This window comes from Papaver somniferum, unplaced genomic scaffold, assembly GCF_003573695.1.
Source record: "Papaver somniferum cultivar HN1 unplaced genomic scaffold, ASM357369v1 unplaced-scaffold_107, whole genome shotgun sequence".
Lineage (NCBI taxonomy): Eukaryota > Viridiplantae > Streptophyta > Magnoliopsida > Ranunculales > Papaveraceae > Papaver > Papaver somniferum.
The window spans coordinates 1,434,738-1,448,411 of record NW_020619603.1 but is presented as its reverse complement, the minus strand read 5'-3'; the positions used below and the strand labels follow the sequence as shown (position 1 = coordinate 1,448,411).

The 13,674-nt window shown below is 36.8% G+C and overlaps 1 protein-coding gene across 1 annotated transcript; it reads left to right on the top strand.

The window, feature by feature from the left end:
* Nucleotides 1-3,878: 3,878 nt before the first annotated feature.
* On the top strand, nt 3,879-4,658 carry LOC113327679. Its single transcript, XM_026574829.1, has 2 exons — nt 3,879-4,029; nt 4,152-4,658. The coding sequence occupies exons 1-2, from the start codon at nt 3,945-3,947 to the stop codon at nt 4,397-4,399; spliced, it is 333 nt and encodes a 110-aa protein (XP_026430614.1). The 5' UTR covers nt 3,879-3,944; the 3' UTR covers nt 4,400-4,658.
* Nucleotides 4,659-13,674: the final 9,016 nt, after the last annotated feature.

Genomic DNA, 13,674 nt, shown 5'->3' with positions numbered 1-13,674 from the left:
CGGGTATCCAACTCAAAATCAATTGACAATGAGTGGAGAGGCCTTTCAATATTATATTTTAAGTTTATTAAAGGGACACTAACAGTGTGGGACTATTATCCTCAACACAGATGTTGAGAAATTAAATCAAACTATACTAACCATTGAGAAAATAACCATAAACCTTACTTCTTTTTCTGTAAATTATTTTTTTAGGCATAGAAGTCACTAGAAATTTCAATAACTATACAATACTGTTAACTCAAAACACCTACATCTAAGATTTATTTAAGAAAGATGATATAGTTGGTTGCAAGCCAAGTTCTACTCCCGTGTCTAAAGGTGTCAAGTGTTCTCTTTATGATGGAGAGTTAATTCTTAATCCTCCATTCTACACAAGTTTAGTTGGAGGACCACAATATTTGGCTGTGTCAAAACCTGACATTGCTTATGATGTCGGTTATGTTTCATAATTTCTTCACCCACCAACTATTGGGCACTTGTAGCTAGTCAAGATGATATTTGGATTTTTTGAAAGGAACTCTGGGATCTAGTATTACTCTTGAAATCATCTGATCTTTCTACTTTTTCAGCTTACTCAGATTTTAACTGGGAAGGGTGCCTTACATCAGAAAAAGCACATCTGGTTATTGTGTTTTCCTAGGCACTTCTTTAGTTTCATGAACTTCTAAGAAACAAACAACTGTGTCAAGGAGTTCGGCAGAAGTAAAATACAAATCTTTGGCTAATGCACCAGCTGAGCTACTCTGGCTATCCTATCTACTGAAGGAATTAGGAATTGTCCTACATTAACCGTTCTTTTTCTACTATGATATAAGAGTGGTTCTGGTTATTGAATTTGACTACCACTTTGTTCGAGATCTTACTGTTTCTAAATTACTGCTTATTAAATTTGTTCCTTCTTTGAGTTAGTTTGTTGATACCTTCACCAAGTGCTTGTCTTCAGATTTATTTCTTACTTTGTTTCAAAGCCGATGTATTTTAAACATACTCAGCTTTAGGGGGAGTATAAGTGTTATGATGGTGCCCCTAAGGTCTGTCCTTGCTCTAAGATCTAGTATAAGTGTGGTAGTAAATTTGTGTAATGGGTTTTTTGGATATTTTCAATAACATTGAAAATAAAACGGTTTTCGTTTTTTGGTTTGCCACTACGACGGGGGAGTGTCCTGTGTTGAATAAACACAATGAATATTAGTTGGGGATGAAGAGACACCTCTAATAGGTGTGATGGTTCATAAAAGACACAACCACTCCTAATAGACACCTTATATGTCTTTTGGAAGTGAAAAGGCATCTCCAGTAGGCATGAGTTCCCTATAAGTAGTGATGGTTTGTTTCATTCACACAATAAGAAAACATATCTAAAACATTCGATTTCTTTTCTCTCTAAGCATCATAAAAATCTAAATACTGTGTGTTCTTGGTTGGATCAAGGGAAGTACAACTCTTGAATCCAATTACGTTGTTAGGGCTTCATTGTAACCTGAAAACAATATTTCGCTGACCGGTTGTACTCGCCAATTATTTGGGAATGGTCGAAATAATTGCTGAAAAGAATCGCAAGGCCTTGAAGCTCCAGTGATACAACATTGTTTTTCTTTTCTCTGATTTTTCATCCTCAGTTTTAGCCTAATTTTCCAACAAACAATACTTTGTGCAACTTTTTTATTATCTTCAATATATCATTTTCTGTTTTGAACTCTGATTATTTTCTGATAATGAAGAAAAAGATGTAACTCTGCCGACTATGCCTTCGAACCAGAGTGGACTTTGTAATACTAGTACTGCATAAGATTTGGGGAAAATTACGCAAAACAGATTTGGTGAAAATGAAACAATGGTAAACGTGTAAATATTTTCACTAACCAATGTTCGTTATCCATTTTAAGATTCTTCAGCAAAATATTCGTTTAAAAATCGATCCTTCATTGTCAACTTACAAGATAACTAAAAATAATTTCAATATCTTCAGTGGTTACAGTTTAAAACCACCACCACGCTAAGCCATTTTCAATGTTCATCTTGCAGGCTAACCGATAAGAACTTAGCTGACATGCAGTCAGTGGATATCATAGAATTAGTGATCATTTGTTAAACAAATGAATGCACAATAATTTCATAATAATACTTAAAACCAGCTATCTTTGCTATCTTGCGTGTTAGCTGGCGAGATTGATTTCCACGTTCCCGGCAAACACAATTTTATTTTAATTTCAAAATTAATTATAGAGTTGACCTAATTGAAATTTTAAATGTTCTATGCAATTTATATGAACTTTAAAAGATTTTTCAGATCTTTGTGGTATCTTAACTGCACCATTAAAGCGGAGATCCGGTAACCCTGTTGATCATGCCCCGGCATGAGTCTGATGAATTTTAGGATCATTCTGCATTCAACTGAAATTTGATTAAGCACTGAACATCCGTAGGGAGCAACTTCAGATAGTAGTTGCCGTTCACAAATTGTACTTGGCTGCACCATACCAAATAGGTAGCATGAAAATTGGGAGTCATATCTGAAAATTATTTGGTGACGATTGAGGAAGATTCGAAAGATGTAATTCTTAAATGATTGTTGTATTTTCTAAGAACACATGCAAGGATGATCCTTCTTTTTATTTATTTACTAAGTGCTTTCTCAATTGTTTGTAGTCGCGTCGTGGCGGACACCGACAGCATGGAATTAGACAACCGTTGACATTATAAGATGTTACTACTTTTAGTTTCTCTGTTTAAAACACACACAACTGTTGCTGGATGTAATAAGTTTAAACAAAAAAGGTAATCAAAACAGAACGATTAATGTTCAATAATGGATGATAATAATTAGTGTTTATTTCTTAATCATCTTTAGAATTGAAATGCTAAAATTAGTACTTTAAATCCCTTTTCTTCTTTCCTCTAGGGGAAAGGAGCGCAATCAAACCTGTTCTCTGCTTATATCACAATTTCTTTATTTCTGAAAAGTCCTTTGGTTAACAAGCATGTCATTTTGCTTCCCTATCAAAAGGTTAAGAATTATAAGTTACACCCACGAAAATATTGCTTTTTGCATTTACCAACTGTGTAATAAACGGACCTTGCTATAGCCGGGATAGCAGGGGATAGTCCAGATTTGGGAATGACGTGTCACAATCTTAATGGAAAAGAGGAAAATGGGATTAAAGGTCTGGAGATTATCCTAGACCTGGCCCATGTTAGTTGTCCGGGTTCTAGAGTTTTCGGTAATCAACAGACAACCAAGTAACTGTTTGCCTTATTTCCTGCCCAAACACTACAAAATAAGTAGCTTCTAGGGACAGGCTGTTTCTTCAAAACCGTCCCTAAAGAGGGTTATTTGGGACGCTCATGGAGTACTCGTCCCTATTAGTGATCAAATTTTAAATTAAGGCAATAATATGACCGTCCCTAAAAGAAATGACGACCAAATAGTATTAGTGACGGTGGAACAGTGGACGGTCAGAAAAACGCCACTAATATCTTCTTGGGATGGATTTGGGCCTCTTTGGACGCTTTTTAGCCGTCCCAAAAAGCCTTTTGTTTTGTAGTGAAAGTTTTCTGAGTCAAGGCAGTGATAAGCATCACCGACACTAGACATGTGCTTAGAGTACGCTTGCAGTACTCTCGGTTTTAGAATTCATGACATGACCTAAGGAATTAGCCTACTTGTTTCTAACCATTTATTGGCTTTCCGAAGTTGGATGATGCACGTTCTGTGATTTATTTATCTTAAGAATTCAAGCCGTACGTACCGGATCCCGGATATGGTGGCTTAGTGGGCTTTTATTTTGATTTAATTTAAGTAATATACTTATCTTCGATTGAATTTAAATTTTCAGTTTATTATAAATAGCTTAGACGTATGCTTTTCAGGCATTCATTCTCTCAAGTCTCAACAAAACCAAAAGTTTTCAAACAAAAGAATTCTAGGGTGCTCGTTTCAAATGGCGGAAACCAGAAGTTTGATAATTTCTTGTGTGTTCGTTTGCCTTCTCTTCGCCTCGAGTACCGTCATGTGCACGGTAGAAGGTAAGTAATTACACTTATTTTCATCAAAAAAAAAAGAAGTGACCTTTTGTAAATGGATCGTAATTATGATTAATTGATTTGTTTTCTTCTTATAAGTAACATACGGTTATATGCATATGTAGGTGAAGAGTGCCACCTTGTTTTAGCAGATGCTGCACTTGCGGCTGTAGTAAGAACAGTCAAGGGAACTCTTGTGAAACTGGATACCAAAGGAGTTTGCTCTGGTACAGAAAAGATATGTGATGCGTGGTGCCCCGTACAAGCACAATTACTTGGTAAAGTAATCAACGGTGGGAATATTGGTAAGTGCATCTATCCTGAAGATGATGCCCTAAACGGTGGATATTGCGCCTGCTGCCAACTGAACTGACCATAGCGATACTATTGGTTTATTACCGGATCGAGCTGTGCTAGGGTAATCTCTTCAGAACTGATGGATCGATCTATGTGTTCGTCTGCTATCTTCAAGTGTGCCTCGTCAGTTGTGCTATCTTCGTGTGTGTCTCGTCAGTTGTACTTTTTTGTTTTCTTCCCGTTGTTTGGCTTTATGTATTTTCATTCTCGTTGAGTTTGTCAAAAATAAATAAAAAGACAGGGACATGCCGCACGCATTGCTTTGTTTAGTTTTCTGATCGTGCTTGTGAACGTTTCGTTTCTTTTATATCTTTCTATTTTGTATTTGGAAATTTATTTTTGGAAATGCTATTCTAGTCCTGCTTTCCACCTAATCGAAAGTGGCTACCTTAGTTGTACAAACTTGACAAAAAAATACGTTCCACGTAATTATGGTATCACATGATTTTATCTGTTCTTTCCGAGTCCAATTTTGAGCACGCTTTGAAAAGAGTGTGCACACCTAGTTAGCAATTCGGGATACGAGAAACCTTCGGAACCGAATACATACGAGTATTATACGGATTTGTAAAATTCAAATTCGGTCAAAAATACAGTTCGCGATTCGAGAGTAATACGGAACGGCATATGTACGTGTATAATTCGTTTAAGACATATGAATTCGGCGTACGAAATTCGGCATATATTAACCTGTTAAAAAGTCATTTTTAATATAATTCCTTCTTAGATACAATAATTTAATAGTGACATGAACTATATATATGATAAATGAATTACAATCAGCAAATAATATGTATGTTGGTGGTATTGGAATTAGATTCATGTATGTAAAATTTTAAAAGTCAAAAATATAATAAAGAATGATAATATAGTGATGATGTGGCAATGTATTATACGGGCCGTATGATTCGATAATTCGTAAATACGCGTATAATTCTTTTTGAGCTGGGAATTCGCGAATCTAAGTCGGGGTTCCAGTTATACGGCTGATACATACGGATTCGGTCGATATGGACGGATTCACGAATTATACTAGCTATCTAGGTGTGCACATAGGAAAATTTCTTGTTTGGTCATAAGCCCATACGGTTATTTGTAGTAGGGTCGAACCAGATTTTATCCTTATCCTAGGGTCCACAGTTCTTTGAAAACATGGAAATGACTAATATACTCTACTGTTTAAATACGTGTGAAATAACATACTTCTACCAAATCGGGATTTTATTTATCTGGAGGTCCAAATTTAATTAAAACATATAAAGGACCACAAATTTGAGTACATATCTGCCACACTGTTTACAAATTTGAGTACATATATCTATCACACTGCTTACAAATTTGAGTACATATCTGCTACACTGCTTACAAATCTGAGTATATATCTGCCGCACTGCTTATTATGTAGAGTATGTATCTGTTGGACATATTGAACCTGTAAATGTGACCAGAATATAACAGTATTAAAACACAGCAACAAAACTAACATCTATTTTAATATTTCACATACTTACTCATGGATCAAACCAAAATAAAGTGGCAAAACTATGAATAAAACAAAATCAAAAGAAGTTTTTATCAGTACGACATATACGTACTGCGAATTCATAAACTAAAAACTCAATTGCATGTCAAGAAGTGATGAATCCATGAATATAACCGAATCAAAGCTCATACTTCTGTATTTCGCATACGAACTCATGGATCAAAACCAAAAAAAGTGGCAAAACTCGGAATAAAATAGAATTAGAAGAAGTTTCAACCAGTACGACATATATGTACTGCGAAATTCATGAACTAAAACTCAGTTGCATGTCAAGAAGAAGTGATGAATCCATAAAATATAACCAAATCAAATCACATATTTTAGTATTCCATATATGTACTCCTGGATCAAACCAAAAAAATAAGAAAAAACCTAAAGATTCATAGTAAACACAAAAAAAAAACAGTACGTCATATATGTATTGATGGTTTATACACAAAAGAAAACTGTAAAGAAAACCAAAAACCATAAAAATATCAGATCTACTAATGAAATAAACATAAAACATGATTTTTTATTTAGATCTGAACATGTTTCATCAAAATCCACCAGTATACACTAATGAAATAAACATAAAACTGAAAAACCGATACTGGCCGAGGTGTTACCCCCTCCCCCCCCCCCCCACCCACCCCCCACCCCGATTTAGTCACTCACCTGTACACCTGATATCGATTGACTGGTTACTCGTACGTTGGTCCACGTGGTAGGCCGAGTGACTAGCCTTACATACTTGTACGTAGGTCCACGTGGTAGGCCGAGTGACTGGCCTTACACGTGAGCGGGAGTGTGAAAGGACATAGTCCCAAATCACTAAAATCCGCTTAATTAACTTAATATAAATGGTTGGGCCGCTCCAGTCATTGCCAATTGGTTTTGAATTGGATGCCCGCATACTTTAACATAATATTTACCTATTTTGTAATGGCTATATATTAGGATAGGATATTTTAACATTTACCAATTTTATAAATTCTCAAGAAATAGTTGACGGGTAGTTAAGACCAACAATAAGATCAATTTATTTTGTGATATTATTTAAAGGAGTGTGCAAAGAATTAGACTCGTTCTTTTCAATTTATTTTTTTAAAATCTTACAAAATTTATTATCAATCAAAATCATCAACAACAAGAGACGACTGAATAAAACTAGTTGGATTCCTAGCAACAAGCTGGGTTCCAACCCCTTTCTGAATCACAATCCCTAATGTATGGAAAAAGAAATTACATTTCCTTATATTAGCATTGAATCTAGACAGGTGATTATACAGTCTCTTAAAAATACAACTGTCTTCCGAAGTTCACCAATCGTGGAAAAGGCCAAAGCACCAAAACCCATAACCATGAGCAACACACTAATCAAGATATTTCTTATTTTTACGGATAACGACAGTACTTAAGGCAAGACCAGGCAGGAACGCACGAACCCCACCACCAGTAAAAGGGGAGACCCCAGTGACATCAAAACACATGTCACCACCATTGTGCCCACTATAACCAAAAATGTCAGCAGGCCGCAAAATAGTACCCTCATTAGATATGAGACTCAAGCAAACTTCTTTCCTGGCGGGAACCCCAGCACGAAAACACATGTCAGCAACGGTATCTCGAACAAGATCGTGCCGAAATTTAAGTCCCACCTAATGGGAACAATGGAGGACATAGTCTCCAAAACAATACATGTCACGGCTGCAGAATGCCTACATACTGCCTTCAAAAAAAAAATGGGACACCCAAACGGTAACATAGGACAACACTAAATTGGCGCGTACTCACTCTCTAATTGAGATCCTCGATAGGAAGAGCCTTAAGAAAGTCTTGAGCATGACTAGACTTATAGCGTTGCTAAAGAGCACAATTACTTTGAGACATTGAAAATTTCATCGGCATGTCCTTCATAAGAACCTCAAAATATTTAACCACCAGTAACTTCATGGGATGAAGGAAGTAAATCGAGGAAAATCTAATCGGCGTGACTAGACTTATTTCGATAATAAAATAATGGAAAATTATTTGTTACCCATTTTTTTTTTTTTGTATTCCCAAAATCCATTATTAAGATACTAAATATGTAAAACCCATAATTAATTATAGTTGTACCATTTTACTAAAGTGACCTTTTATAGAAAATTATATTGGTTAATCTTTATTTTGTAAAAATAAGGTGAAAAAGTCATATATCCAAAAATTTAGGAAAGTTCCGGAATTTACTTTTACCTTTGTTTATCACGCAAAAAAAAAATAATAAAAAATTATCATCATTTTTCATCCACAAAAACCATTATTATTTTTGATTCCATGACTAATATATTTTAGAGATTCATCATTCATACAGTTCCATCGTAGATATTTATATGGTTCTATTTTCCAAAATGAGGGACAAAATCGGTATAAAATCGTTGCCGAAAATGAAAAGTGCTACTGTTGAAATTTCTGATAATGAACGACGGATGCGCAGAATTTCAATCTTTTTCGGGTCCCTTCCTCGTAAACAGCTCTAGGTAGAGTGGTAGACCACGTCGCCACGGTACCATAATCTCATATATATATATAAAAGACTAGGTATCACCCGGCCTACGGTCAGGGCTCAACCTCTTCGATTTTTTTTGTTTTAATGGCTGGTCTGGTACATACATTTCATGTTTAGCTAAATTAAATTAACCAACATTATGACTTTAATGTTGTCCATAAAGATACAATAATAGTCATGTTTAAACCCCTGTAGGGATACAAATTTTCTAAAGGATGATATAAAAAAAATGAAAATAATCTCTTTTATGCGCAACCAAAACAGTAAACCGATTAACAAAAACTATCATTGCCCATAGAAACAGTTCCAATATTCTGGTTATACAACATGATCACCGAAGACTTCCAAAAACTTACCCATCGTGATCACCAAATACTTCTGTCTGAAAGACACGTCACAAACTAATTAAGGAGTGTTCCTTCTATATGAAGGTAGCCCTAAAGATGCCCTGCAGATGACAATATATGATAAGCCAAAACCTGTGTATCTTCCCAATTATTTGTTTCTCATTGGGCAGGATCCATCTTGTCATCTTTTTCAGGCACGGAGCTACACCCGGTCTAGTGGGGACAGCAGTCCCCCTAGGATTTCCTAATTACATACTTAGCTTTACATAATTATCATTTCAGGCTTGAAAATTTTAAGTATTTATAGATTTACACTTTAAAAACAATTGGTATCAGATAGGTACTTATCATATAAAACTTGGCTTAAATATCAAAATTGCGTAGGAAAGAAGTGAAAAATATCAAAATATTAAATCCAACCATCAATCTAAACATCTTACAACTTATTGGGTATTTTGGTGACACCATTTGAAGGAAAATACCGAAGCCTAAAAAAATTTGTTTGTACCGTGTATAAATATACGGGAGGCCCGCAAATCAATACAAGGAGGCATGCAGGGCAGATTAATGCCAGGAGGCATGCAGGGCAAGTCCATAGGCATATAGGAAGTTTCATGCAGAGTTAATTTAAGGAGGCATGCAGGCAGTTTCATGCACATTTAATTCCAGGAGGCATGCGGGGAGATTAATGCCATTTAAGTTTATCTTGAAATTAATTATTCAGGTGTATAAATAGGGACACCCTGGTAGAAGGAAAGCAGGGGTTTCAGAATGAGAGGAAAAGATTGTAATTCTTATCAATAAATTATCTCTCCCTAAGGGGATTTCATCCGTGGATGTAGGCATCAATAGCCGAACCACGTTAAATATGACTTCTTTATTTTTCTTCATTAGTAACTTAACCCAATTTCACATCCATCACCAAAATCATCGTGTTTAGTGCCTGGAAATATTTCTCGGTGCAAACATTGGCGCCGACTATGGGGAATACGAGAAAAGGAATCATGTTTTCCTATTGAGAAAAGTTGTACAAAATACTCAAAAATCGTGTCCGTCAAAAAGCAGTTTGAACGTCTTGAAAAATCACTGTTGCAGGTTGATCGCAACTGCTGTAGTCCGGTATTCCTCAAAAATCATTAACATGCTCAACACAAATCACTGCTGTCATGTTCGCGGGTTTGTCTAGTTGCCCACGTCTCTAGGTGCTCGAAACCCTAAAGAAGATCCCCAGAAAAGCATCTCGAAAAGTTCACAAAAATGTCACAAAAGTATAGTAAACACAGTGGCGGAAAAGTGATGGCAACAATATCCATAATCGTTGCTAAAAGTCCAAAGAAAGTTTGAAAGAAATAATAACAGTCTTTGGAAAACTGTTACAAAAGTTTAGAAAAAACGGCCACAAAACGTTTAAAAGAAAAGACCACAGTTATAAGAAAGCGTCGCGGAAGGTTTCAAAAAACAATGAAAAAAAAACAAAAAGAAAACACAAATGGATCACGTCATCAACATATTAATACCACGTCGTCAACCGGGTACCACGTCAGCTAACTTCATGCCATACAAATAGCCACATTAGCCGCTTGCCATCTTATTAGTATAAGTTGCGACACATCAACTGCTCCTGCCCCGACAACAATCTATTTCTCGACTTACTCCACATGCAAACTAGTTTGTTCGATATCTTCTTCATAGTACATCTGAATTGGATTATTTTTGGCTCGTTGCGATCGCATGTCAATTTCCAACAACATGAGAGCGCAATTTCAAACGTTTAAAGAAAAATTATTTTTGAGATTGGAGCGGCGACATCGAAGAGGGGCGCATTTTAAATCACCACATGAAGCCATAACAAAATCCTCAAAGATTCATGTTGTGTCGATTTAAGTCCACAACATGAAAAGTTTGTGCCTATTGTGTAGATTTCCAAATCTCAAGACACTTATGTTCGGTGATCATCATAAATACTGCAGTCCAGTTCATCGAACTGCCGTAGTACTTTTTTGTATAATTAATACAGTCTAGTTGATCGAACTGCTGTAGTCTGGTATTCCTTAAAACTGTTTCAGTATTGTGTTCCTCAAAACTGCTTCAGTCCAATATGATCGAACTTCTGTAGTTCAGTTACTCAGCAACTGCTTCAGTCCAATTTTACTTATAACTGTTACAGTTCAACTGATCGCAGCTGCTGAAATATAGTTCCATGATGACTATCTTCAATCCAGTCTTGATTCAGCTCGTGCATTCCGGTCCCGCAGAAAAATCTAGTTGCTAAGTCAAGCCGAGACGCTAAGGCAACTACACTAGTCATCGCCGCTGGAAAACATCAACATAGCCAGTGGACATCCAAAACACCTCATAAACGAAGTCGCAATACTACATCTCATAAGGTACTAATACAATTAAATATTTTTGCAACATTTCATATAATCATGCATACTTTTGTTCAACGAGACACCTTCAATGTGGCGAGAATTTTCTCATGAGGAGATGCACACATTTCAATTCTGCACGCATCTGGAATAGTGGGATTGGCCCCCTGCGCGAATTCCAGATAGCAGACACAGTCAACTTCGTTCCATGCGCGAGCAAGATGCAGCAAGGAAGTGCATCCTTGTGAGAGCATTAAGTAACATGATAACCACTATCTTCTGGGGATGAGTTGCATATCACTTCAACGTGGATGACCATCACTTGGGGGCGAGATATGTAACACCTCATGGTATAAAATAACTCTTTTGGGGCGAGCTGTGTAACACTCCACACGCTTGGGGGCGAGTTACGTGGCACCTGAATACAATGTGAAATTCAGCTGCGGGAAATCGAAACAAAAGGTAACCCGAATTTCTTAATCCTCCAACGAGTTACAGGATTAAGAGGGGGCGAGCACACTCTAATATTTTGATGTAATTATTTCAAACAGTAACATTAATAACTACTATAGTTAAGTTGATCGAACTGCTATAGTCTAGTTCAAAAGCAACTTCTGCATACGGTTGGACGCAACTGATGCAGTCCAGTTTTGCTCATTAATTATGTACTCAGTTGGACACAACTGATGCAGTCTGGTTTTATTTGTAACTGTTACACTCAAGTTTATCGAACTGTTTAAATTCAGTTCCTCAGCAACCGCTGCAATTCAGCTGATTGAACCTACTGCAGTCCAGCTATCTTCGCAGCTCCTGCAGTCCAAGCAGATCACAGCTGCTGCAGTGCAACTTTGTTCGCATCTCCTGTAGTCCAAGCAGATCACAGCTGCTGTAGTGCAGCTTTGCTCGTTGTTGTTGCAGTCCAGCTGATCGAAGCTACTGCAGTCCAGCTCAATTCGACTTTGCTCATCGCTGCTGCACTCCAGCTGATCGCAGCTGCTGCAGTCCAGCTATGTTCGCAGCTCCTGCAGTCCAAGATGATCGCAGCTGCTGCAGTGCAGCTTTGCTCGTTGCTGTTGCAGTCCAGCTGATCGAAGCTGCTGCAGTCCAGGTCAGTTCGACTTTGCTCGTCGCTGCTGCATTCCAGCTGATCGCAGCTGCTGCAGTTCAGCTATGTTCGCAGCTCCTGCAGTCCAAGATGATAGCATTTGCTGCAGTGCAGCTTTGCTCATTGTTGTTGCAGTCCAGCTGATTGATGCTTCCGCAGTCCATCTCAGTTCGACTTTGCTCGCCGCTGCTGCATTTCAGCTGATCGCAGCTTATGCAGTCCAGCTATGTTCGTAGCTCCTGCAGTCCAAGCTGATCACAGTTGCTGCAGTGCAGCTTTGCTCGTTGCTCACTAGTACAAATATGAGCTTTGGTGACAGTTCAGAATCTAAAACAATGACAGTTCACTAATTAACTGTCACTTAAGAATAGGCTATTAGATATATGTAACCGTTTTTTATCAGAACTCACACCAATAATGGGGAAAAATCGTGACAATTTTCAAACTGTTACTGAACAGATATACAACGACAGTTTTTGTAAACAACGTTAATGTATTCTGATGTATATTAACAGTTTATAAACTGTTACAATTCTCAAGCTATCGTAAATGTTCTATATAAAACCTGGCATCGAAGTGTAATCTTTTAGGCAAAAGTTTTTTTAATTACTGTCACATCCATTTAAGTGACAGTTCTGATTCAAAACTGAGACTATTTTTATAATCCCCCTAAAGCATTCACAACCGCACGATCGTGTCAGCTTGAGCTCGTTATTATCTAGTGGTTTCTGTTTTTGTTAGTGGGTATCTCCCAACCTCTTCTCCTTTTGTTGTAAGCCCCAGAAGAAAAGGTTCAACTCAATTTCTCAAAAGCATCAACCATTTCTCTGTCATCCCATAGAATTATTATGCTTAATCAAGCAGATCTTATTCCTCTCTTCTCTTGGTTTTCTTTTGTTAGAAAAATTTGGGTTCTCATTTATTACTTCAATCTAGGGTTTCATCTCTTGCTTCAATCCTTATATCTCAATCACTATCTCGCTTGCTCTGAAATTTATTCCATTTTCTTTATGTATACAAGAATTCGAATTTTAAATCTCTTATTCTCTTTATCTCCAGTAGAAAACTAGAAGAATCTCTCGATTCCTTCTCTCAGGAGAAATTATGGTCAGCGATCGCGAAGATTGGGTTCTTGATGGTAGTCAGCGATACAAGGTATAGGTTTTCAAAAAAAAATTTATGTGAAATCTCTAGTTTTTGATATGTTGAGTCTTTTTGTTTAATTGAAATACTAGGAATAACATCAAAGTAAGCAAACCTATGAATTTAATTTAAGATTCTTAATCCATAGAATGGATTTTCCAATGGCAGATTCAAGTTTTCTCCATAATGAGTAGATTATACATAGAAATTTATCAAACCCCACACAGTAATAACAAAATTTGATCCCTAATTGA